The 24,230-nt window shown below is 40.0% G+C and overlaps 1 protein-coding gene across 3 annotated transcripts in view; it reads right to left on the minus strand.

Moving 5' to 3' along the window:
- The window catches only part of NUCB2 (nucleobindin 2), a 25,695-nt gene extending 2,254 nt beyond the window's left edge, over positions 1-23,441 (minus strand). The window contains exons 1-12 of one of the 3 annotated variants that reach the window (XM_074543366.1): positions 23,259-23,441; positions 12,885-13,028; positions 12,174-12,281; positions 11,353-11,479; positions 8,814-8,917; positions 7,012-7,197; positions 6,316-6,406; positions 4,735-4,793; positions 3,502-3,594; positions 2,406-2,495; positions 1,685-1,855; positions 1,332-1,389 (exon numbers count right to left, since the gene is read on the minus strand). In XM_074543366.1, the coding sequence (XP_074399467.1) occupies positions 1,332-1,389; positions 1,685-1,855; positions 2,406-2,495; positions 3,502-3,594; positions 4,735-4,793; positions 6,316-6,406; positions 7,012-7,197; positions 8,814-8,917; positions 11,353-11,479; positions 12,174-12,281; positions 12,885-13,028 (1,231 nt within the window). In that variant the 5' untranslated portion in view covers positions 23,259-23,441. Of the gene's footprint in view, positions 1-1,299; positions 1,390-1,684; positions 1,856-2,405; positions 2,496-3,501; positions 3,595-4,734; positions 4,794-6,315; positions 6,407-7,011; positions 7,198-8,813; positions 8,918-11,352; positions 11,480-12,173; positions 12,282-12,884; positions 13,029-23,258 lie in introns of those variants that run through there. The other 2 variants (XM_005486612.4, XM_026793164.2) reach the window with 2 other exon arrangements.
- Positions 23,442-24,230: the final 789 nt, after the last annotated feature.

Below are 24,230 nucleotides of genomic sequence, written 5' to 3' on the forward strand. Positions count from 1 at the left end.
CTACATTTGAGTAAAACTAATTTTCATCATTTGATGAAGATTTCAGAACATGCAGCTTTATTTCTGGATTCTTTCCCCCCTCAAATTACTCTTAGTAGCTCCAGTGGCCTGGAGATTTAAAGTAGTGTCTACCTGGACATCCTTGATTCAGTGAATGAGTAGTGACCAGTTCTGGCTCATATAATGAATTCTCATGACACCTAATTAAATGACTTTACAGAATGATTTTACATGAAAGAATACACATGTTAAGAACAGTATCTGCTACAATATTGCCATTATTGAAAGATGTACCATCTGCAATTACACACAATGGTTTTACTGAAGGTAAGGGGAATTTAGGGTCTTGGAATGAAGGATCATAAAATGAAGTTACCTCCAGACAGTTTCAAAGCAAATAAAAGGCAGAATTAAATAGGTTCTGAAATCTCATCACTTCCCTTCACAGAACTGAGTGGGCAGAATTTCAGGGTACCCAACAAGGTAAGCTGTAGTCACTGAACACAGCTCCTGAGGTTTGAAATCCCACTGCTGGCCCTGCAGGAGCAGTTAAGATCTCCTGATACTCAACAGGCTGCCTAGATAGAGCTGAAGCTTCTATTTGAGATCAGTGTCAGAAGTTCTTGAGCTTCACTGATCATGTCAGCACATGAACATGGAAGCCAATAAAGCCAGCATAGTTTCAGCCTTCAAGAAAAGGCTGATTTAGGGTGTATGGGGCAGCAGAGCACAAAGGAAACCTGGGCAGTGTGCTATGGATAAGAAGTGCTAATATATCCCTGACTTTTGCTGTCACCAGTGATGAAATGCAGTGATTTTTTATGCCACTGCCTTCTCCTGAGGGTGTTGAAGCCATTGGTCATTCACACTGCCCAAGGCTGACTTCTTGTGTCATGCTACATCCAGCTGCTGCCAAATTGGCCATTGAGGACTTCAAATGCTTTGATTTGTTCTGCAGCCTCAGACTGCAGTGCAGCCACAGATCATGGGACCTGTCTTCTGTATGTCCCTGTTCTTCCCTGGATGCTCTAATCTCAGTATTGCAGACTAATACAACACGATCCTCCTCCTCTGCCCCCTGGATGCCTTCTGTTCGGACTCTGGTTTCTTACTATGGACTTAAAAACAGTGAGATTTCAGGAGTACTTAGTACTTACTTCCCTCTGAAAAACAGGTTAGTGAACCTCTCTCCAGAGGTCATTAAAGCTGCATTAAGTTAATAATTTTAACAGCAAATATGGAGGTAATGACTTTTACATTGCAAATCAGATTTTTAAGTTTGTGTATCTAGACAGAAAGTCACATACGGGGTTGGATTTTCAGTTCTCCACCTGGTCCTGCAGGAGGAATTCCTTGCTGTAGTTTCTTTTGTTCCATCTGTTTTACAACCTGGTGAAAAATAAAATACAGCAGTTGAAAAACTTGAATTTGCCACCTTTCTCTGATGTGACATAAATGAACACACCTAAACCAAATGCTGCAGTTATGTAAGGTCTTTCTTAGAGGGTGTAGTGTTGAGTTGCTTTAATTCAAAACACCAGGCTGTGTTTTGCTGTGGTTCCATTAGTTTAGAATTCAGCTGGGACTCATATGAGAAATCAAGTCTCCAGAACTGGGAATTGTGGAGAGCCACACAAGGACAGAGAAAACAGGAAACAGATATATGCTGTCCTCACACATATACCTGCTGAAGCTCTTGTTTCTGAGCCTGAAGCTGATCATGCTGCCTCTGTAGCTCTTCCTTCTGTTTCTGAAGTTCTTCCGCCTTCTTTCTAAGTTCATCTTCCTGCTGGGAAATGTGATTTTCGAATTCCTTCAGCTCATCCTCGGTGAAGAGCTGCTGTTGATCTAGTGTCTGCAAGAAAATCCATACAAGCGTGAATACTTAGGAAAATACTTAGTATGAATACTCAGGAAAGCAGGAGTATTTTTTATTTTCTTACTGAAATTCTTACACGATTCACTAAAAAAACCCTCAAAACAAAATAGTGAGACACGACACTGTGTATTTTCAATGAAAACAGCAAAACAGCCATTTCTCACTATTTTCTCAAAAAAGCTCTACTAGGGATTTAGATGTAGGAGAAAAATATCCTCTTTCTTCCAGCTGAGCTCTTATCTTCCCTTTGAAGTGATTCATAAACAAAATGTGCATTTCCATTTGAAAAGCACGTGTGAAAAGCTCTTCCCGAATCCCCGGGGTGGCGCCAGACCTTTTCCGTGTGTGGAATTCACATCTGCATTACATTTAGGCGGCTCAATGCTACCTTCAGCCGAGGGGCTTAACGACACACATACCAGAGCAGAGCTGAAAAAAACCAAAGGTCACAGACATGCCGCTTGGTTTCCTGCTCCGAGTGCTGGTAATGGTGCTGCATGTTGTACTTGGAACACGTTTTCATTACCTCCCAGCTATCTGGCTCCAAAAATTCCTTTTTCTCTGTAGCTCGCAGGAACTCATCCAAAGTCACTAGCCGGTCCTTGTTGATGTCAACCTATATGAAGCAAAAAATTAAGCTCAAGGTAAAAGACAGCTTTTGGAGAAGCTAATGTTTTTATTTCATCAATCAAATATAAGCATTTTTAATTGTTTATAGGTCCCATTTTTGAGGGAGTGCCCACAACATTTTCTGAAAACTCCTCGCATAAATTTATGTATGTTAACAAAAATAGAACTACAAAGTAAATCCTGACATTTTACTTCAAAATTCACTGGCTTTATTGGAAACACTTGTACTCACAGTCCAAACACTAATAGTGGAATGCATGATTTTCTTTTTGAGAAAGATGTTTTGTAGCTTTCTGGTAACTACTCTGACTCACAGTTACAAAATTATCTCCACCGTTGGAGTGGGAGGTTTTGAAAAACAAAAATCCCACCCAACTGAATTGTGCTGGAATCTTTTAAGGGGAAGGGAGGAAATGCTTCTCTTTATGACTAATAGATGACCAGGCTTGCTCTGTTCCTCAAGTTTAAGGAATACAGTTGAATACAGAAATATTATGGGTGGAAAACAGAGTGGTTCAAAGCACCTCCTTTTCATTACTGTGTCTCCTGAGCTGAAAACCCATCAGACCCAGTGAAGGTTTTCACTGTCACAGGAGATGGCTTGAGCTCTGAGCCCCCTTTTAAAGGGACAAATCTGAGCTATATGAAAGAAGACTCCCTCTTCTCACACCTAAATCTTACCCATCTGCCAAGTGCCAAAGCAAATTTAGTATTCCTTGTTTGACACAGAACTCACAAGGAATTTCTGCTGAATCTCAGTATCTGCAAACAACCAAGGCTATAGAACAATTCCTTCTCTGGAACTCCTTAAATGAAACTAGCCAGCAGGCATTACATCAGAACACAGGGACAGGGTTTGAGAACTGTAACTTGGCATAATCCCAGCACAAGCAGCTCTCAGTGTGACAGGCCATTCCTTTCTGCTGCACTTGGACAACACTTCATGTCAGGAGAAATGTATTTTGTGAACACAGAAAGGAATCAGCCCCCACCTCGTTCATTACATGTTCTCTCATTCTCAGCCTTTCTTCTTCCATTTCAACCATGTCATCCTCTTCATTCTTGGGATCATAAACTTTTTCTAACTGAAATTTAAAATTAGTACATGTTAGTTTGAAGAAAAGGCAGCTCATTCAAATGGCAGAGCATATCTGGAAAAGTGGTGTGAGATGTTCTCTGTGTGTGCAATGTTCCTCTTTCAGCACAGTATTTAAGCAACAAGTGAGCCTTTCTTTCCTAAGAATGAAGTTTTCAGTTAATTCATGTGGTCTGTTACAATTCAGTGCTGTGGATGTCACAGTCAAGTTGACCCCAGTGTGCAAAGTCTGATCCTACATTTGATTCAATGCAGACAGAGGTTCCATGTGGTTTCTGGCATGGCAGAGAGTGGCTTTTTCACCAGGGCATGCAGCTGACCCCATAAGCATTCAGAGTATCACAAGACAAATTCAGTGCCAAATTTAATGGTTCACTTCTCTTCTTGCACAATGTCTTTCTAGGGAATTCATGCTTATGTATTTGTACTTGGCTTTCTCAGGCACTGAGCTTCACTTGCCCAGCCACAGGTAATTTGGTAATGGCCCCAGACCATTAGTTTTTACACTACAAAACTATAAAACAGAGAGACCCCTGTCAAAAAGGACTGCACTGTATCTTCATTGTAGTGAAGGGGATTATGGCAAATTATTGCACCAGAGTTAAATTTTTAGACAACAAACCAAGGCTTAAAGAAACTAAGAGCCAGTCTACTTTATTAGATGTACATGTGCTTCAAACTAGCCAGACATAAAATAGATTAAACTTCTGTAGCCACTTCCACAGTGCTGTCCCTGAGCCAAGGCACACAAGTGTGACCCTTTTTCTCATCAGACTTGTTGATGAACACTGATTGAGCACAGGTGCCCAGCTTCAGAACCTTTATCAGGTGCATTTAGGGAGGGCAGCTCTCTGCACTGCAATTTGCACAGGTAATACCTATCCTGCAGATTAGTTACAGAATCTCCAGCAAGCCTGGGGCAGAAAAATACATGTGCACTAGATTTCTAATGTCTGACTCTTATTCTTCAACTACTTTATTTTGCCTGCTTTTTACACTTTTGTAGAAAAATTAAGGATGCATGAAACTTGGTATGAATGCTCTATTTTGTAGTCCAAAGTCCTCAAATATACTTGGGAAAAACAGACATCCCTGTAACCCTTTACTGATAGAAGATAATTTTTTTTACCTCTTTAGTAAATAGGGCTTCTAATTCTTGCTCATCCAGGAAACCATCATTATTGACATCTACAAAAAGAAGTTTTAAAAATATAAATAGAAAGTCATACAAGTAACAGATCTCCAGGAGTTAAGTAAGGATCAGTGTACACACTTAACAAGAAGCTGGTTACAGAGGTTGTTCCTACTGTTGAGGTTTTTAGCAGGCAGTGGCTGGAGTGTCACTTTTGGTTGGTTGGACAAGTCTGCAGCAATCTCTCCACTTCTTAGATTAACAAACTGAAATAGGTCACCACAGGATTGCGCAGACTGCAACTGCCAAAAATTATTGCTGAGAACAAGTTGTCCCCATTTAACCACTAAATTTGTAATTACACTCAGGAGCAAGCACCAAGATTCTGCAGAAAACTTTACCTGGCAGTATGATCCTTAAAAACTTAAAGAATTACATCAAAATCTATATAAACATGCAGCACTTGAGACATGTGTAAGATGACTTTTCATGACAAATGCAGAGAGGAGAATACTTGATAATTAATGATCCTTCTTTTATTCTACATTGTGCTCTGAATACTCTTACACTACCTCTGAAATGAAAATATCCACTTCAAAACAATTACACAAAAATACTGGGTAATAATTTGAAGTTTTCTATATTCTAAGCTCTAAGGCAACAGGTGATTTCAGCTGTTTCTGTTTTGGTAGGTTTTGCACAAAGAAGTTACCAAAAAAATTTCAGAAAGCTATTTTTCAAAATCTCCTTCTAGAAAGAAAAGATTTAGGAACTACAACTAGATGATCATTAAGGACCCAAACCATTCTATAATAATACATGCTTATTCTAAGTTATAAACTGAGATAAAAGTTTAGGCTCAAACTAGAACACTTTATCTGAATTATCATCTTTGAGATTAGTCAAATTCTGTGTATTGTTCAACCCTTTACAGCCTAGTGCCAGGCAGGATCTATGTAGGGGCACTTTATGATGAAGCATTTAAGAATATCAGATCAAAGTTGTAAAGCAAGGTGTTCACTGAGAGGCATCCTTATCACTGCTACTGCTTGCTGTTTCTAGCTGTCCATTCCTCAGAAATCTAGGGGCAGGATTAGAGGGGTTTTGTTTTATCAAGGGAATATTGCAATTTCTGAAGAGCCTTGGCCCTTCTATGACCACTCCACAGATTAGGGGCGTCTGGTACTTATGTGCAGAGATGATGAGAAAGCAGGTTTTGCCCCTACACAAATCTCTGAGGATTTATTCCCAGTACCTACCTACCTTTGTGCAAGCAAAGTTATAGATATGGACAGGCCTCTAACTACCCATACTTCCCCAAGGAATCCCTACTGTATTTTGCCTGTATGATTTTAGGAGCAGTTCAACAAAACTCTGAATGTTTTTAAATTTTAAACTGCATTTAAAACATTGCATGAAATTTACAAACAGTAACAAATATTTTCTCCTCTGTACTATTCAGATTCACCTAAGTTGCTTGAGGTGTAAGACTTCATCCTAACATAAGACAAACTTGTCCTCAGCAGAATGTAACAAAGTCACTTCACTTGTTCATGAAATTAAAACTAAACCTCTTACCGTGCAATTTGAAAAATGTTTTGGGGTCAAATTCATTAGGATCTAGTCCATCTGCTTCTTCCCACACCTCTTTCAGTTGATCTTTGCTTCCCTATAGATTGGTTACAAAGAAAAACTATTCAAAAGACAATTTAGTGTAATTGCCCTGCATTACCTTTGCATTATGGTTCCTCTGAAAGGCTTGCTTTATGGAATCGGTGGCATTTTCCTTCCTTCCCTTTTGTTCAAGTCTAATACTTTCATTACACAGAAAGGCCCAGGGAAAGAGGGAGTGTAAAGGAAATGCATATTCTCTGGAAAGGAGCACCTGTAATGATCAGTTATGGCCAGAGAGCCCCATCCAGAAACAAAAGCTGAAGCGAGCTGAATTATTTTGCCTTTCCTAGAGCAAATGCACTGTGATGCAGTTCCTTGCAGGCCAGGCATAGCATGCAGGCAGCCCTACAGTTTTGAATACTGCTCTGGCTTCCTCCTTATGAATTTCAGTGTCTATGTAAGAATTCTGGCAGCAAATAACACATCTGTACAGAAAGAATGGGGGTTTATACAGCGGGATTTGTCATGCTCTCAGCAGTGTGCCCATGTCAGTAAGAGGAGGCAAATGATGAGAACAAACAAACTACACCCTTCTGTGTATGAGCTTTTTCTCTCTGGAAAGGAGACCTCAAAACTCAGTCAAGTAAGAACAGGCCTTACAGGATGGTGAACTTTAGGGTGATCTCCATGCTTTTTCTTCATCTCCTCAAATTTGGATTCTTCCTTCTTCCTCTTTTCTTCATCCAGTGTTTTTAAATACTCTCTCCTCTCGTGTTCTTTCATCATCTCATATTTCTTAAACTCCTCATGGCGAGTCTTATCATAGTTTTCCAGGTCACTTGTAGCCTAAAAATAGGGATACATGCAGACAGATGATTATGTAACATAATCTGACATTAAAACCACTGTATTGTTCAGATCTGTGGGCAAGGCTGGCCATGCTGCCATTCAGGGCAGTCTGGCTGGGGCTTCCTTTCAAATGACAGTGATGCAGAAACATCTCTCCAGCCTTGGTTATTTTCACAGGAGTTAATTTCTAATGGCTCATCTTTTGGACAGTTTTCGCAATTACATGGTGCTGTAAGAAAGCTTCAAGGTGTCCTTTCTCATCAGGAAGTAATAAATGAACTCAAGTTAATCAAGTCCTACACTAACAGTACCATTAATTCCTTGATCATTTCAGAATAAGAACATTTGTAGTTTATCCTACAGTTTAATGACACAAGTGCCTTCATTAATAATTGGACTTAAGTTTGCAGCAGCTTAATAGAGATTAAATTAAAAAGCCCCAAACAATTAAATAGAGAGAAGGGGTATGAGAGGAGAATTTCTGACAAGTTCTTGTATAGAGTTTAAAGTTGTGTCATTTTCATACAGAACAAAGTATGAAAGGATGTTTTGGTAGTGCTTTTCAAAGTAACATGTTTACACCTGATACTGTCCATTATTTACATTTTACTTTTCAGATTCACTGTATGTTTTAAAAAACAATTCCAAAGCTAAGACCCCCTTAAGTACCCATTACACCCTGTCAGTACCTTGGCTGAGAAATGAGAAGACAAAACAATAAAATATGTAATAAAAACTAACTGCCCTGTTAAGGGTATGCTTCTCCAAGCCAACCAGAATTTTCCCAGAAGTGATGTTCAGAAATGTTTGGAAAAATTGTAATATCTCTATAAAAAATAATTCTATAGAAAATGGAGATAAAATCTTCCATGGGTAAAAAAAACTACACAGAAATTATCATTCCATTTATTTTGAAAGTATTAAAAACTATTCAAATTCTCATGTCAGACATGCAGTGCTCTCTAAAGTATATCTGAGACATTTTTCCCTCTGGAAAGTCTATTTTTCTCTAGCAGTTGAAAAAAGCCATGTCCTGTTTAGCTTAACTGCATCCCTTGAATAAACCTTACACACCTGTGACTGATACTGAATCTGCTGACCAGACACTGAATGACATGCCCAGTATAAGCAACTTCTAACATTGCTCTCTCAAATTCCACTCAGCTGTGGTTTTGCAGCTTGATGTGTACACAGGAGATCCCAAAATTCATATGGCTAGGCTAGGGATGATTATTTACATCATTCTGTGAGAGTTCTGTATCATTTAGAAACAGAAATCAGAAAAAATCATTTGGGAAAAATGCACCCCTATCTCACCTGTATTTAATTTAAAGGCTCTCAGAGAGGTGTGTTCTATTCCCAAAGTTGCTTGTACTGGCATATGAATGTTAAGTCCTCCTAAGGTGACATCCCAAAATCTATGGAGTCTTTTGCATCATGCACACTGGCAACAGTTTTCAAGTGTGCATGGAGACAAGTGACTTTTCTTTGAAAATGAAAACTGCATGTCATTTATAAAATGTGGTGTATAGGAAAGGACTTCCCTTTACCAGAGGTAAAAAGCATAAAAATTAAACCCCCAACCCCCACAGCAGTTCAATTCTGGTACTCACTGCTTTGATCAGCATATCCAAGTCTTTAGGTTCAAAGGTGTCAGGATTCTGATGGTTCAGGTGCTCAAACTGCTTAAGGAGAGCCTGATGGTCTATACCAGTGTCTGGAAGAACAAGGTATACATGTAAAACATTAAAATAAATTTGAAATCCAGAAAAATCAATAAGTCTTTCATATAGGAGCTTATGCCTTGTAAGTACCTGAGGTTCCCTGAGGACTGAATAATTTTTTCATTGTTGGAGAAAAATATAGTAACATTTTTAAAGCTGTTTTTCCTGAAGCAGGTTGACAAACTTGGTGGTAATTTGATGGCACTACATTCCTACAAACTTGATGTAGTGCCATCAAGTTTGATGGCACTACATTTCTTCTGCTGGGTCAGTGCTGCATTGCACCTAATCATTTTACATGCACAAATTACAGCTTCTGTTTCAGCAAGAGAAAGTATGATCAATTTGAGCTTTACAAACAAAAAAAAAATCTTATTCTGTTTTATATAAATGACATCACTGACATTGTGCTATACCTAAGCTAACAACATGCATATTTGTCTTGCATGGGGAAAAGTCCAACTCTTCTACTGCCCTGGATGTTTTGCAAATGACACATTTGGCCAAAGATTTATGTACAATATGGTGTAAAATTGTATCAAACCAAATAAGCAGATAGTTAAACTTCATTCGTAGAAAAAAGAGAAGTGCAAGACAGTGGAGAGTCAGGTCTTGGGTCTAAAAGGTGGAAACATTTTCTCTTCCTTGTGACAGGAGTGATACCCACCAATATCACCACACAATGCACTAAAACTACACACATTTCTACCACAGCTTCTCTGTTACCATGGTCTCTGAACACTAAAGCTACTTTCTTATGCTTTCATATGTTAAGTACAACAGTTGTGACAAGCTGTTACTAGATTGTTTTTAAACAAATAAAATATTCTTTGCTAAGCAAATTGGAAAACACGTTTTTGAATATACTGTTTTTTTACAAACTATCTGCTTTACAATCAACACTGTGTTTGTGTTAACACAAAACAGCAAACACTGGCCAGGGCAGATTTCAGCCATCATTCCTCCCTGGTGAGATCATAATTTCTGTTTAAATATATGTGCCTTTGTCTGTGTTTGAAATATTTTCAGAAGTGTAGTAATAGACTCCAGAAAAATCAACACTAAAAAAACACCAGCCCCCAAACCCATTTTTCTCCATTTTTTACATTTAGGGGAGAAGAATAATTCTATTTGACACTATTTACTTGCCACATTACTGTATGACCTGAGACTCAACTCCTAACATTCTTCTGGCCTGAACTGATCAGTCAAGGATCCTGGTGAAAATGTTTAGAAACACACCTGGATTTGGACTGAATTTATGCTGAATATAATCTCAGGTCTAGTTGTCTGGAGGCTTTTTAACCTAATCCAGCTGAGAGGAAAGAAAAGAGGAGGGGTTTGTGTGCCTTTTTTTTTCTTTTTGTTGATCAGAGAGAAGACTAAGATACTAAATAGTGTTGTAGGGAAAATATTACAAGAGCAAAGATAAGGAAATCAAACCACTCTGCCTGTTGCTATTTTAATGCTCTTTGTGCATATTCCAAGATGATGTCTAGCTGTGTAGATGCAGCTGTATTTTATAGTTAATCTGACCATACTTGTGTATGATGTGAAGCACTCATGGGCAAAGCTAACTACAGACTTTGCCAAGAGTTTTTCCATCTTAGTACTCATCTGAATATTCTGAACAGGAATAATCTGCTCCCAAATGTAAGTTCTCACATTTACACTGTAAGATCTGAGGTGCTGGGGGGAATTCTTTTTCTAAAGCATGCTCTCTTAGTTACTACTGATTTATGAAGGCAGAGAGGGGCAGAAGTAATCAGTCCATTAAGCTTCACAATACCTAAAACAACTATGTACACAACCAGGTATCATTAGCTGCTGTCACCTAGCTGTGAATGTCACCATGATGTCACTGGACTGCTTCTCTGCAATAGGAACAACAGACCCATAAACATTTTTTTGCCACATCTAAATTAGCTTAGCCTGCAAGACAGATCCTTATTCTAGGAGTGTTTTATATGATGTGTTATGTATTCAATTCCTTGGGATCTCTCTCAAAAACTTGCAAACATCTTTACAATAATAAAATACCAAAAAATTAATTTTCTACCCCCTAAGAATATGAAATATTGTGTCATAGTTTTTCTCTTAAACACAGTCCTACTATGTTACTGGTTCTCTGTAAGTAATTTATGAATTGATGCATTACAAAAATAAGAGGTTAAAAATAAGAGGTAGAAGTATCTGAAAAATCCACTGACAAACAAGTTCAGTTATTTATAAAACAGAGATGGTTTTCTCTTCTCCCCAGTTTCCTATAAAGACAGGTCTGTAATGGCTCCAGGCCAGCTCAGAAAGGACACTCACTCCCAGTTTAGTCATTACTGGTGACAACAAACAATGCACAGCTGCTGGACTTTGACATTTCTCTAACACAGTTCCATCTGTTAACTCACCTAAATAAATTCTGTACTCTTACCTTGAACAGAATCCATTTTAGCTTTAATTAACATTCTTAATCTTGCTACCTCTTGTCTCTTTAGTTCATCCAGCCGTGTTCTCACATGGTGGCTGACTAAATCAAGCTCTCTGCTTAGCTTTCCACTCTGTCAAAAACAAAAAAGTCATGCATAAACACTGGAAGAAAGAAGCCTTTAGGATTCCCGTTAGACATAAACTGCAAGACAGCAGACTAAAGGCAGTCTCTGGCAATAATGCAGTCCACACTGTAAGAATCTAACACTTTTTCAAAGAGCAAATTCAAAATTTTTATGCCTATGGTTATGGAAACAGACAGGAATCCTAAAAGCTTTCAGAAAAGAGAATTTGTAAGTATCTTAGAATACTTAGAGCCAGACCATAACCTTGAGGGAGCAATGCCTAATAACATTTGTGGCAAATTTCTTGATCAAATATTCTCAGCTGAGTTCAAAAGAACTGTGAGAAGCCCACAGAGTGCCTGATCCCTCAAGGAGGGCTGTTGGGCTTGAGGGAAGGCACAAGATGTGTATTGCAGGAACCTGGAAATGGAGAGCAATCTCCAAGGCTGACCCTAGATACAGCACAGAAGGAAAAGATGCCACAAGCTGCCAGCAGCAACATGAGGGATTAAAGCAAACACAAAAGGCAGGATCTCCTCCTTAAGTCTGTCACTTCAGACTGTTTCCTACTCATCCCTTCCTAAATTTCCAGCTCCTGAAGGGGCAATGCACAACAGCCACAGGAAGAAAGAATACAACATACATGGCTCATAATTATGGATTTAATTAACCTCAATTTAACTTTTTTTTTCAAACCTACCTTTATTTCTTCTATGTCAGCAGTCTGGAGTTTCTCCCTGAAATGCTTATCAGTTTCCAAGACATCTATTACTTGCCTGAGATATTCATCATAATAAAGTCCTGTATCCTTCAAAAGAAAAAAAAAGGGAATTCAGGAAAGACCATACTGACAAACAGTTAATTAGTTTTGTTTAAATACAATTATTAAACTGACACTCCAATCTTAGCAACACAGGCACTATGCTGTCTTACATATCTTTGTGTTTTCAGATTTGCATCATTGCCCTATAGCAATTTATGATCCATTTGTTTCAGCAACTGACAAGGAAGAGGAGAAAATTATTAGGAATCCTTGTAATACACAAGCATCTGTCATGTTAATGTAGTGTGTAGCTTTTTTAAAACAGTGCAATTCATTTGTTACTTTTCTATTTGAAACACTGAGCTGGGATCAGTGAGTGGAATTTCCTAAGGCACCACCCAATCACTTGAAGTAAATCTCTGTGGAACAGTTATGTACTTCCTGTTGTAAGCTGGGAATTCCTTCCATGTGCCAGCTCACCTCTAGCAGCTCATTGAAAAAAAATAAAGAGCAAATTTAAACATAGTAAATGGCACATACACTGACAATACTGGGGAATATCAGTTTCCTTCCAAAGGAGTTTGCTGTATCGAGGTTACTAACAATTAGGATAAACACTTAATCTCAGATCAGTTTCTTTATACTTACTGGATTTTCTACCTTCTCTCCTTCTACATGGCCTTCTGCCTTGACTTTTGTCTTATCTATGTCTATAGGTACAGCTTCCAAGGCCATTAGGAGACATGTCAGCAGCAGCAGACACTGCTGGGGCAGCACAGATAACATCTTCATCTGAAATGAGACCAGGTCACAAAAATTAACATACATCATGTTAATTAATCACAAAAATTAACACATCAAAATTAACCTGCTCTACTGAGGAAAACTTTTTACATTCCTACACAAATATCTGTAATAACCCAGTTTCCTCACAATGTTCTGCTCTCAAGGAACACAAAAACTCCAAGAAGCAATACAGCCTTAATTTCTGAAGGCCATTCTTAGGCAAACAGATTTTCTGAGATTGGCTTCCACTTGTGTGCAAACCTAAGCTGTAAATGGTGAGGGGTTTGTAACCTGCTGAGGTATTATCAATAACAGATGGCAGCACCTATTTAGGATGTTCAAGTCTCACATAACTAATACTGACATTCCTACTTGGATCACGCTTTTGCTGAATTTATTGGCAAACTCCTAAAGATCATTTAGGGACATTGAATCAGATCTTAGTAGATGCCAGTGGAGTTTATGTTTCAACACTGCAATACTTTGCCTAATTTGGAGTCAAGATCCCTTCCAAAATTTATTTGCAGGAAGAATATTTTACAATCCGTGTTATATCTGTATTTCAGGTGATTTATTTCACTTGTCAGAGATTCCTGAAAAGTGGTATTCACATGACCTGAAATTGCTGCTGAGGGCAGAGCTTTATTAAGATGGTTTTCCCCATCCCTTCTTTAGTGTCTTAGGTGGAGCTAACTCACACATAATTTGATGAGCACTGAGCAATTTGAGTTCTTGACCCTTGTCTCCTTCCCCTCTATCAAACTTGGTTGAAAATAATTCGTTCAGAAACTGGTAAGATGGAATAATTAGATAGTGAGTGCAGGGAATCCAGCTAAAAGAAGTAATGATGGTAATCCAGCATCTGACAGCAAGTCAGGCTCTTGGGACAATCTGGCCAGTTCAGACAGTGACATTCACTATCTATGGATATTCTACTGGAAGTCTGAGCAAACTCTAGTGTTATATTGGTAATATAAATCACCTCCTAGAAGGTGAAAGTTGCCAGTCAAAGTCTGTCTAAAATTAGCCTAGCTATGCCAAAGAAAAAGACATAATATTGAAGAAACATGCAGTCAAATAAATCAGAAGATACCTGCTACAAGAGGAATTTCTGTACAAGTGCTTTAGCAAGTCATGCAAGGAATTCTGTCAAAAGTATTTATGTCCACCACCACCAAATCTCTTTTTAGGGGGAGGGAAGAGAGGGACAAACTAATTATGGTGTCAGTGCCAGTTTTCCTGGCTGCATGACCTGGAACTTGACAGAGATGCATTGCTTTTGCTTGGGTTAACCTGCCGCTTCCTATGGCAATACATGTTGATAGTGGCACACACTCAATATTAAGCATTGTTGACACTCTTTATTCCCCCTTATTCCATGCTAGGAAAATAAAAGCACTCATATCCAAAAAAAACTCCAAAAATTAAAATAAAATAAAATAAAAAACCAGCAAAAAAATGAAAAAAAAAAAGAGATGCACTCAAGATGTGTAGAGATATTATTTCTTTTGTTGGGGATGAGGAAGTAGCTGGAGATAAAAGTATATCCACCTATCTATTGTTTTATATGTCAAAGGCTTAGGAATTATAAAAAATTCTGTAAATTCTTTAAAACTGTTTTTTTTAATCCCATCTTCAGCAAAAGGAGCCTAAATGGATTATGGTCTGCAAATACCTGTTACTTGCATTTTAAAAAATAATTAATCATTAGCAGATGGGATAGCAGGAGCTATTGTTGCTGCCACATTGAGCATTTGAAATTGGATGTCAGCATTACTGTCAGACTCACAAATCTGACTAGCCTTGCCTAGGTTAAGCCCTTAAAACAAGCAAACAAACACACAAAGAAACCAGACCCAGACTGATTTGCTGGAACTGGCAAGTTAATTTCTGTACCTCTGCACAAACTGTTGGCTTGCAGGGACTTACAAAGCTGATAAGTGAATGAGTTGGTTATTCACCACTGCTTTTAAAATTGCTAAAGTTCCAGTATGTTGGGTGTTTTTATTTACAGAATGATGTTGTATAAATGCTGTGCCTAGGTTTGTAATTTCAACAGGATTTCATCACAGCAGATGATGATGATGGTAACTAACAAATACTAGGTCTTCAAGTCTTCTAATCTTGATGTCAAGACTGAGAGTAGTTCTTGGTACTAAAGGTTAAACAAAAACCCACTTGGCTGAAGTTCTTGCAGAGTATGAATGGGGCTGTCTAGTAATTTCTAAGTGAAAGGATGTAAGCATACTTCAAATCTAAGAAATGCACGTGAAACAAAACTAATAAACCCCAAAATACTTATCAAGTATATAATAATTATATATATATATATATACACTCTCAGCATTTTGCAAAACGTCTTTTGCAAGGTTATGTATGTTGAAGTATTCACTTTAAAACAGTGTAGCCTTCTGATAATACTGAAAATCTGGACCCTGATATATGGGTATTTTTCCAAGCAAAATATTTTCATATATACAAAATTACAGTAATAAAATTAATTTAGTATTATTATACACTGCTCTAGTTATGTGTGTAAACAGTGTTTTAGAAAATCATTATGAGGCTAGGAAATGAGCATGCTGAAGCCCATCAGGTGATGGCAGAGAAGCAGAGAAAGCCAGAAGCTCAGGTGCTTCCCACAGCTCTGGCACTGACTCATTCTTTGCCTAAGGCAAGTGCTAATGCCAACACTTTCAAAGTGACACCTGGTCTTTGATCCATTTTAAAGACATCTCTTAAAGCTCCTGACCTACAACTCCTAGTGACATGAACAACTGTGGAGACAAGGATTGCAGTGTAGGTTGAAGAGGGGCACGCTTGGATTTTTCAGACCTTTTCCTGATAGCTAAAATGTCCCTACCAACAGAGACATCAGGAACCATGCTGGTCTGCCAAAGCCCGTGCGAGGGAGCAGTAATCACCTCCAGATTTGGGCTGGGCAACTGGAGCTGTGTCATCCTGAAGCACCTCTGCAGTATCAGCAGAGTTCATCTTTCAAAAGGCCCAATCAAACCAAGTCCCACTGGCTCTGCTGACACTCTGTGGAATTGGTGCTCATGTTTGTTTTTTTTTTTAAGCTTTGTAATTACATGCTGTCATACATAATGGGAAAGACTGGATGATATCACAGTATGTTCTTCATAGCTATTTGATGTAATAGCCTGCTCAGAAGACTTCATCAAGCAGTTCTGCTTCAGATTGTGCAGTGGATGTTTTTATTGTAGCTTTTTTGATAAAACAAGCCAAAAAATTTCACAAATACTGGGAAGGATTAAAAGGAGAGGAGTCTCCAAAATGGGTAAGTAAGCAATATCTCCATCATCACAGCTGACTTTGCAGACATCTATGCCTAACACAGCAATTCCCACAGTATTTTGAGGAACCCAAATGTGACATAACAAGTAAATTGGAAATACATTTATTAGAATAAAAAACAATTACCTAGTGAAGATAGAGTTACTGTATCTAGTTATCTACTATTCCAAGACTATACTCACCAAAATTTCCTTAAGGAAAGCAGGTGACTAAGACATGAGTCAGCCTTTAGTGTGCCAGTGTCACCTGAGTCACTGGGCACCGTCTACTCTGACGTGTACTAAAACAGAGAAACCAGGCCCATTGCAAAATCTAACATTCATCACCTGCCAGCAAAGCTCAATTCTCAAATTCAGCAGCTGCAGGGAAGGGTGAGAAAAGGCTGGATGAGAAGAAAACTGGGGGTTCCCCTTTCTGTTCCTCCAAGTGAGTTCATTCCACTCTCAGCCTGCTACCAGCTGCTTTTAAAAGTTCTGGATTTTTGAAAATCCATTCCTAGATGCCCATCCTTTCCCAGGCATTTGGAGTGCATCCATGTCAGGAATGTGGCTTTCCTCTGTACCTCAGCCACCAAGTGAGCAATCACAGAGGGTGCTGCAGAAGAGGAGCAGTGTCACTTTGCTCACTGCCATCAGCAGTACCTAATGCACAGCATACACCCACCCTGTCCTGCCATGTGGATGATGATGATGATGATTATTATTATTATTCCTACTTCTATAAGCCTTAATAGAAATATAAACTGTTCTGGATCTGCCAGATGACTACTTTCTCAAAGACAGATGGAAAGAGTTAAATGTTACAATTGTCATCTGGAAATTAAGAGATTTTAGTCAAAGACAGGTAGCCCACCCAGATGTAAAGGTAGCATAACTGTATTCTGCTGGTATAAGAAATCAATCTTATCTTTACAAGAAAGATAAACATTCCCACTTGTAGTACGTAAAGAGACCTAATCATAAAAGCAGTGCTCTAGAACTGACAAATATTGTAGTTTATAAGCAAAGCCAATATCCTAAGCTTTCAGGGAAAAGGAAAAATAGCTTCTCCAAGTACTTCAAAAACTACAAGCTACTACAAGCTCTTGTAGCTTGTAGTGAGAGCTACGAGAGTGAGACGGTCAGCAGCAAACAGAGCCACCAATGTACTTGCATAAACAGAAAAATACAACTGGAAAAAAAAAAAAGCTGCAGGCTGCCTGTCAGCAATCTTGATTATTTGTTAATCACAAATTCCTATCTACATCAGTGAAACAGGGTTGAACATTTGAATTATAAAGAGCTACAGGCTTTGAGAGGTAACTTCAAAATTCCACTTCTAAAGTTTGTTCTAGCAACAGTAACACAAGCCGCTAAACACCTATTTTATACAGCTTCCAGGTGTTATAATACAAACCCAAAAATTACTTTTCATTAATGTAGCACCCATTGCCCAGAAAACAGCATCATGCAGGTACTGGTATCTCCATCACCTTCCCAGCAAAGCACAAGTATTTTTAAGGAAGTAACACCCAGTGTCAAAGTTTCTAAAGCTGAGTGAGGCAAAATTATATAGTAAAATCAGGATGCAGTGTCTGCAGTGTCTCAGTGGATGGTTATGATGCAAGACAGCACAACACTGTAAATGTCACATCACACATTTGCACTTGCCAAGCCCATGTGTACAATGATGGGCAATGAAAACATAAATCTGGACTCACATAATTCACAATAAACCTACCCATTGACAGATTTCACATATGCCTGCTCTATCTGATATGGAAGTCATTAAACCTGTGTGAGACACAGTGCAGATGTGCAGGATAACAGTAATGTTCTCTACAGTCATGACCATAATGTGACTTTCTATTTTTATGCTGTACACTGGAGAAATGAACAATCTTCACAGACAGTGCTGAATTAAAAACAAACAAAAAAGTCAGGAAATAGATAAAATAAATCTACTGATTTTTATTTTTCTAAGGATATTCAATCCTCAGTACTGGAATGAGATGTAAAGTATTCTCTCATCAGTCCGCTCAGTCACCTAGCATCTTCATTCTGTTTTCATGTCTCTGAAACAGCAATATACCTGTCCATGTATCACAGCTTAAACAGGAAATGTTTAATTCCATGGGCTTTTTCCATTTCTTTAAAATTTATTTGCAAATCTGTTAATTGATCCACTTAGAGAACCCTAAAAAAACTGTATTACATGTTTGAAATTAGGCAGAAACACATTACTCTTCTGCCATATTGTTTGGAAACACCAGTGTTAGTTCCTCCCAGTCTTTTTCAGGAGCACTTGCTGCACAGACACCCTAAGCTCTCATGCCTGAAGCAGGGTATGAAAGTCCATGAACCAAGAGTTAATGCATCTTCTTCACACTGTGAGTCCAGTGAGTTCATCTGGCAGAAGCACAGCTGACATGTGGCAGCAACTTTGAGAAGCAAGTGGAAAAACCTGTTTGCAGTCACTCTGTTAAGCTGTAAGCCTTGGCAGTGGTGAGGGTTGGTCTCTGCTCTTGGCCACCAGTGCCCACACCAGGTTTGCCTCTAGAAGACACTAGCAGGAAATGACATGCCAAGGGAAATGGCTACAAGCTGCAATAGTTTTCCCCATACAAGTGAATGTTCCAAACACAAAACACCTGCACCTTTCCCTTCCCAAATGAAAACTGATCCTTTTAGAAGTTAATGTGCAAGCTATTAACTATTATAAGCCAGCTATTATTGCTATACAATTATATATACATAAAGTTTCATTATCCTTCAAGTATTTTCCTTTTCTCTTCTGTCAATGCTGTTCACTTAACTGTATGATTCAGATGTTGCTTTTTTTTTTTTCCTGGCCAATATCCAACAGGTTTCACATTGGTCATGCTGTCCTAATCTTTTGATAGAGCACATCCCACTCAGTTCTCTGCACCAGGAGACCCTCCTTATTTTTTCAAGAACCATTTAAATCCTGCATGGAAATAGTTCTTTATTAAACAGTATTACTCAAGTACATAAAGGAAGCAGAATCTTTTCTTCCCATCCTGTTTACTTGACTTAAATTCTTTTGAGCTGTATTTGTTACCTTTTCACTGCACTGGAGCTGCTTAATTCTCTTTACAACTACAAGCTGCCTGATGGAACAGCTGCTTTTTTCAGCTTCCCAGAAAACACAGCATGCCTCGACTGTGCCTAGTACAACATTTGCTGAAAGAACCTCCTTTTTAAAAATGCACTTCAGCTGTTCTATTAAATGAGTCATCCAATAGTAACACAAACTATGAATGCTCGAGTGGGAAAGAGCAATTTTATGTTCAAACCACACACACTATAGGATAATATAATGAAACAACACAACTATGTCCAGAAAGAAAGAGGGCATAGAAGCAAATTGTGCACACGTGATTAGCTCTGTCCTAAGTGAAGTCTGAAGACTTTTCTTCTTGTTGCAATGCTAATGGTTCATAATTTAAAAACCTGAGTGCACAGAGAAATACATATACATATTTACAATATTACCTGCCTCCAAGGAATCTCCCTGTCCTTGCTTCACAAAAGTAAATACCTCTGTCTACAAAGCTACTTTACTAACTGAAGAATGTTGAAATATTAGCCTTGTTTTTCAAAGCTACTTGCTTGGTTTAATTAATTCTTTCCAACAAGGTTGCCTCACAAAAAGATTTATGAAGCCAATAATCAAGCAAAAACTTGTACTGAATTCAATGTGTACTTTATAAAAATCTTATCAGCTTCAAAAGGAAATTAAAAAAAAATACTGCTGCAACAATAGCTTCCTGCACTCTAATTTCAGTTCCCACACAGAACATAATACAACAGTACACTTGGAGTCTCAAATTCATTTTTCATAAATGCAAATGCAATATTGTCAGTGCTGACGTAAAAAGCAACGTCAAATGTGCTACTACACGCAAACAATGAATGAGCTTTAACTCTAATTCAAATCTAAAAGTATTTCAATTACTCTAACAATGTGCATTTTGTTCTAATCAACAAGTGATGATGCTAAAGTAAGCCTTGAATGCCCCAGGAAAGGTCCAAGGCACCTTTCCCCCCCTTTGAAAAAAAAATACAAAATATAAATCTAGATCTAATGATGTGGAGCCAGATTTAAAAATATTTAGGCACTTAAAGACAGCTGCCTAAGGAGATTTATGCTCACAATTTGCTAATTCCCATTGATTTCTACTTGCTTAGAAACAAAACCACACATCAACATCCCACTGTACTTTTATAAAGACTAGCAGGAGAAATGCAGTCATGAAAAGGGTCTACACTTATCCTGAATACCTACGATGAAGAACAATATTTACAACTGAATATGATTAAAATGGTACTAATGAAATGCAGTTTCTTTGCTCTTCCAACTTCAAATCACACACATATGGAAGAGCAAAAACTATTGAGAGGAACATGACTTTTGAGTGAATTCATTTAGTTTGGCATTAGCACCTGATCATGCCTTTATCTGCATAAAAGCACACCCCAGTGTCTGGTGTCTGCTAAGTATTGTCAGCAACTTCAGAGGGATCTGTTCTGCTTACTGAGCAATCAATACTGGCAGCACAAAGCCTCACCAGATCAAACACCTCCACACAGGAGCTCAAGTCATAGGAAGCCCTGATAACAGCTTCAAACTCACCAGTAAATTATTTTATCTTTCTTATCTAAAGCTCAATTGTTTAGTCAGCACAGCTCTGAAACTCCTGCATCAATATTTCCACACCTCTGACAGTTAAGTCAATATATTCTACATTTTTATTACCTGAGAGAATTACTGCTGTCCACTTTCATGGCTGCAATTTCAGTTAGGTATGTATAATGGGGGGATGACAGTTTTTTGACAGAAAATCTTCAATTTGGCTTGTATGAACAGAAAGTTTACATCAACAGCACTACCAGAACTGCAGAGGCAAGGTATGAAAACTTTGCCTTAGTATTATTAAAAAATAATTACTGTTGTTGTTGTTGCTTAGTTTTATTTGCCCAGTGGGGTTTTCTGAATATAATTTCAGACACCAAATAATGGAGTCTCAGGCAGTGTGATAACAAACTTAATACCAGATACCTTTGCAACCAATTGTTAATGTAAGTTTTAAGCAGACCCAACAGGCAATATAAATTTATAATTTCATTTCCCCCTTTTCTTTGTTTGTCTTGAATGAAATTCACTCTGCTTTACATTAACACAATTTGTTTAAACCTATGTTATTTTTTTAAATAGAATTGTCTTTGTTATTCTGAAATAAAATGCTGCCACTATCCTGGAGATTACAGAAGAAAGTAAAGGGAAAATAGCTGATGACAGTTAGGAGGCAATGTATGTAACCAGGTTAGTAATCTGTGGCCCATGGTGGAAGTAGCACTGTGACTGTGCAAGATCATTGTGTAGTAAATGACAATGAGAAACATAACAGGATCTTAACAGAAACATGGGCTTCTCCCATAAACTTTCTGTGAGTTTTAAGCAGAGGTCCATAAAGGTTACAACAAAACCTGGTTTCAAAGTCTTTGAGTGGCTCCTATCCAGTCTCTACAGGAGGAATCTTCCCTGTGCTGCTTTGTTTGGTTGACAAAAACAGTCACTTCAGAATTCGGAGTAGAGGTGCACCAATATTGAGTCAGCTACAGGAGTTTCCTTGACACTGAGAGGAAACAAAATGTCAAAAAACCACAAACCTCCACACTGAACTTGATACCATGAGTGCACAGGCATTTCACTGTTGATACTGTGATGGTTTCATATTGTAACCATTGGATGTTATCTTTCCATAGCAAATACTTGTAAGTCAAACAACAGCTTTGTTCTCCTACGGGCTTACTAAATAATGTTGCCAAATGCAATCTCTTTTGAAAGCCTTAGCCGTGTTCATTTCAGCAAAAACCATTACCTCCCTGCAGCCATACCTCAACCTTTTCCACTTTTGGAATTCTATCTGAGTGCAGCAGCCAGCCTGGCACAGGAGTACCTTGCAGAGCTCCTCCAGGGGTACCAGATAACAGCACAGTAAGATGTGGTCAGCTCTGGGACCCCAGCAGAGGAAGGACAGGGATCTGCTGGAGTCAGTCCAGAGGAGGCCACCAAGCTGGTCAGAGGATGGTGCACCCCTCCTCCAAGGAAAGGCTGAGAGAGTGGGGATTGTTCAGCTTGGAAAAGAGAAGGCTTCAGGGTCACCTAATGGCAGTTTTTCACTACCTAAAATCAACCTTCAGGAAAGATGAAGAGTAACTATTTAAAAGAGCATGTAGTAACAGCACAAGGGGGAAATAGCTTCACAATGAAAGAGAGTAGGTTTAGATCAGATATTAGGAAAAACTTCTTTCCTGGGAGGGTGGTGACGCAGAGGCACAGGGTGCCCAGAGAAGCTGTGGATGCCCCATCCTTGGCAGTATTCAAGGCCAGGTTGGATGGGGCTCTGAGTAACCTGGGATAGTGCAAGGTGTCCCTGCCCATGGAACAAAATGATCTTCAAGCTCCTTCCAACACAAACCGTTCTTCGACTCTAGACAGCAATGCCCGAGAGCTGTGCCCTTTCTAGTGAAACCCGTCGAGTCTCCTGCCCAAGTTTTTCCTGCGGTTGTGCAATTACGAGCCACTCCACATTTCTGCCGCTGCTGCAGCTGCCGCCGCTGCCAGCTCCGCTTTCATTCCTGCCGGCGCCCCGCAGCCCGCCGCCGCCTCCCGCCCTACAGCCTACGGGGGGACACGGGCACACACACCCGCACCTGGAGCGGGAAAACTTCAGCTGCGCAGCGCTCCCGCTCCCGCCCGGCAGCCCCGAGCCCCGCGATCCCCCTGCGCCCCGGCCTGGCCGGCGGGAGCGCACCGCGACCCCCGCGTCCCGCCGCGACCCTGACAGCGGCCGCCCCGCCGCCAGGCCTCCGCCCGCGCCGCCGCCGGGGGCACAGGGACGGGCGGCGCTACCTTGGGGTCCCGCTGCGGCAGGAGAGGAGCCGCGGCTGCTCGAGGGCGACGTGCGCGCCGATGGCGGGTGCGAGGCGGGCGCTCCGGCGGGCGCGCTGCTGCTGCGGCTGCGGCTCTGGCCGGGCTCGGTGCGACGGCCCCGCGCCCGTTGCCATGGGCACAGCGCCCGCCCCCCACAGCGCGCCCATTGGCCGGCGCCGACCCGCGGCGGCCATCGCGGAGCGCCCCGATTGGGCGGCGGGGGCCCCGCCTCCGTCGTGACGCGCGCGCCGCGGAGCGGGGAACGTGGCGGCCCCTAGGGGCGGGGCCCGCGCGCGCCCGCTGGCGTCACCGGCGGGGGGCGGGACCCGGCGTGAGGGTGGTGCCCGGCGTGAGGGCGGCAGTGGAGCGGCTGTCGAACCTCCTCCGGGCTCCGTGCCCCTGGGCTTCGGTGGTAGCTCGCTCCCTGTCCCCAGCAGCGTCCTCTGCAAAGCTCCTGCTGCGCCAGGCACTGCCCCGTGTCCGTCGTGAGCTGCCGTGTGGGAGTTTGAAAATATGTTCCCACGCATCTTTCCCCATGATTGTTCCTTCCTGTTCCTAATTCTTTTCGCTCATTTGAGCTTTAGCTGCGTTCAGACCTGGTTTTGCTTCCCCTTAAATGGCAAAAGTCTTAACGCCCGTGCAGGTGTAACAATTTAGAAAATCATCATATTCGACCTTCGCATTTGTTAATGCTTGGTATAAGCTTGAGGGTTGATTTGTGGATTTCCATTACCACCTGGTTTCAAGGTGTGGTACCTGGTGGGTTTTTGGCTATTATTTTCTGTGTGCACTAAAAGCGCTCAGAAAATGCTCACAGTTTATTTTTATTGGATAGGTAAGTACCAGCTGTTACAGCAAATGCACGGCGCTTCCTATAAAATAGTGATTTCTGGAAAAAGCATAAATTCTACTTGTAACCTCTTATGCTATCTCAAGACTCTTAAGCCTGTA

This window comes from Zonotrichia albicollis, chromosome 6 (assembly GCF_047830755.1).
Source record: "Zonotrichia albicollis isolate bZonAlb1 chromosome 6, bZonAlb1.hap1, whole genome shotgun sequence".
NCBI classification, from domain to species: domain Eukaryota; kingdom Metazoa; phylum Chordata; class Aves; order Passeriformes; family Passerellidae; genus Zonotrichia; species Zonotrichia albicollis.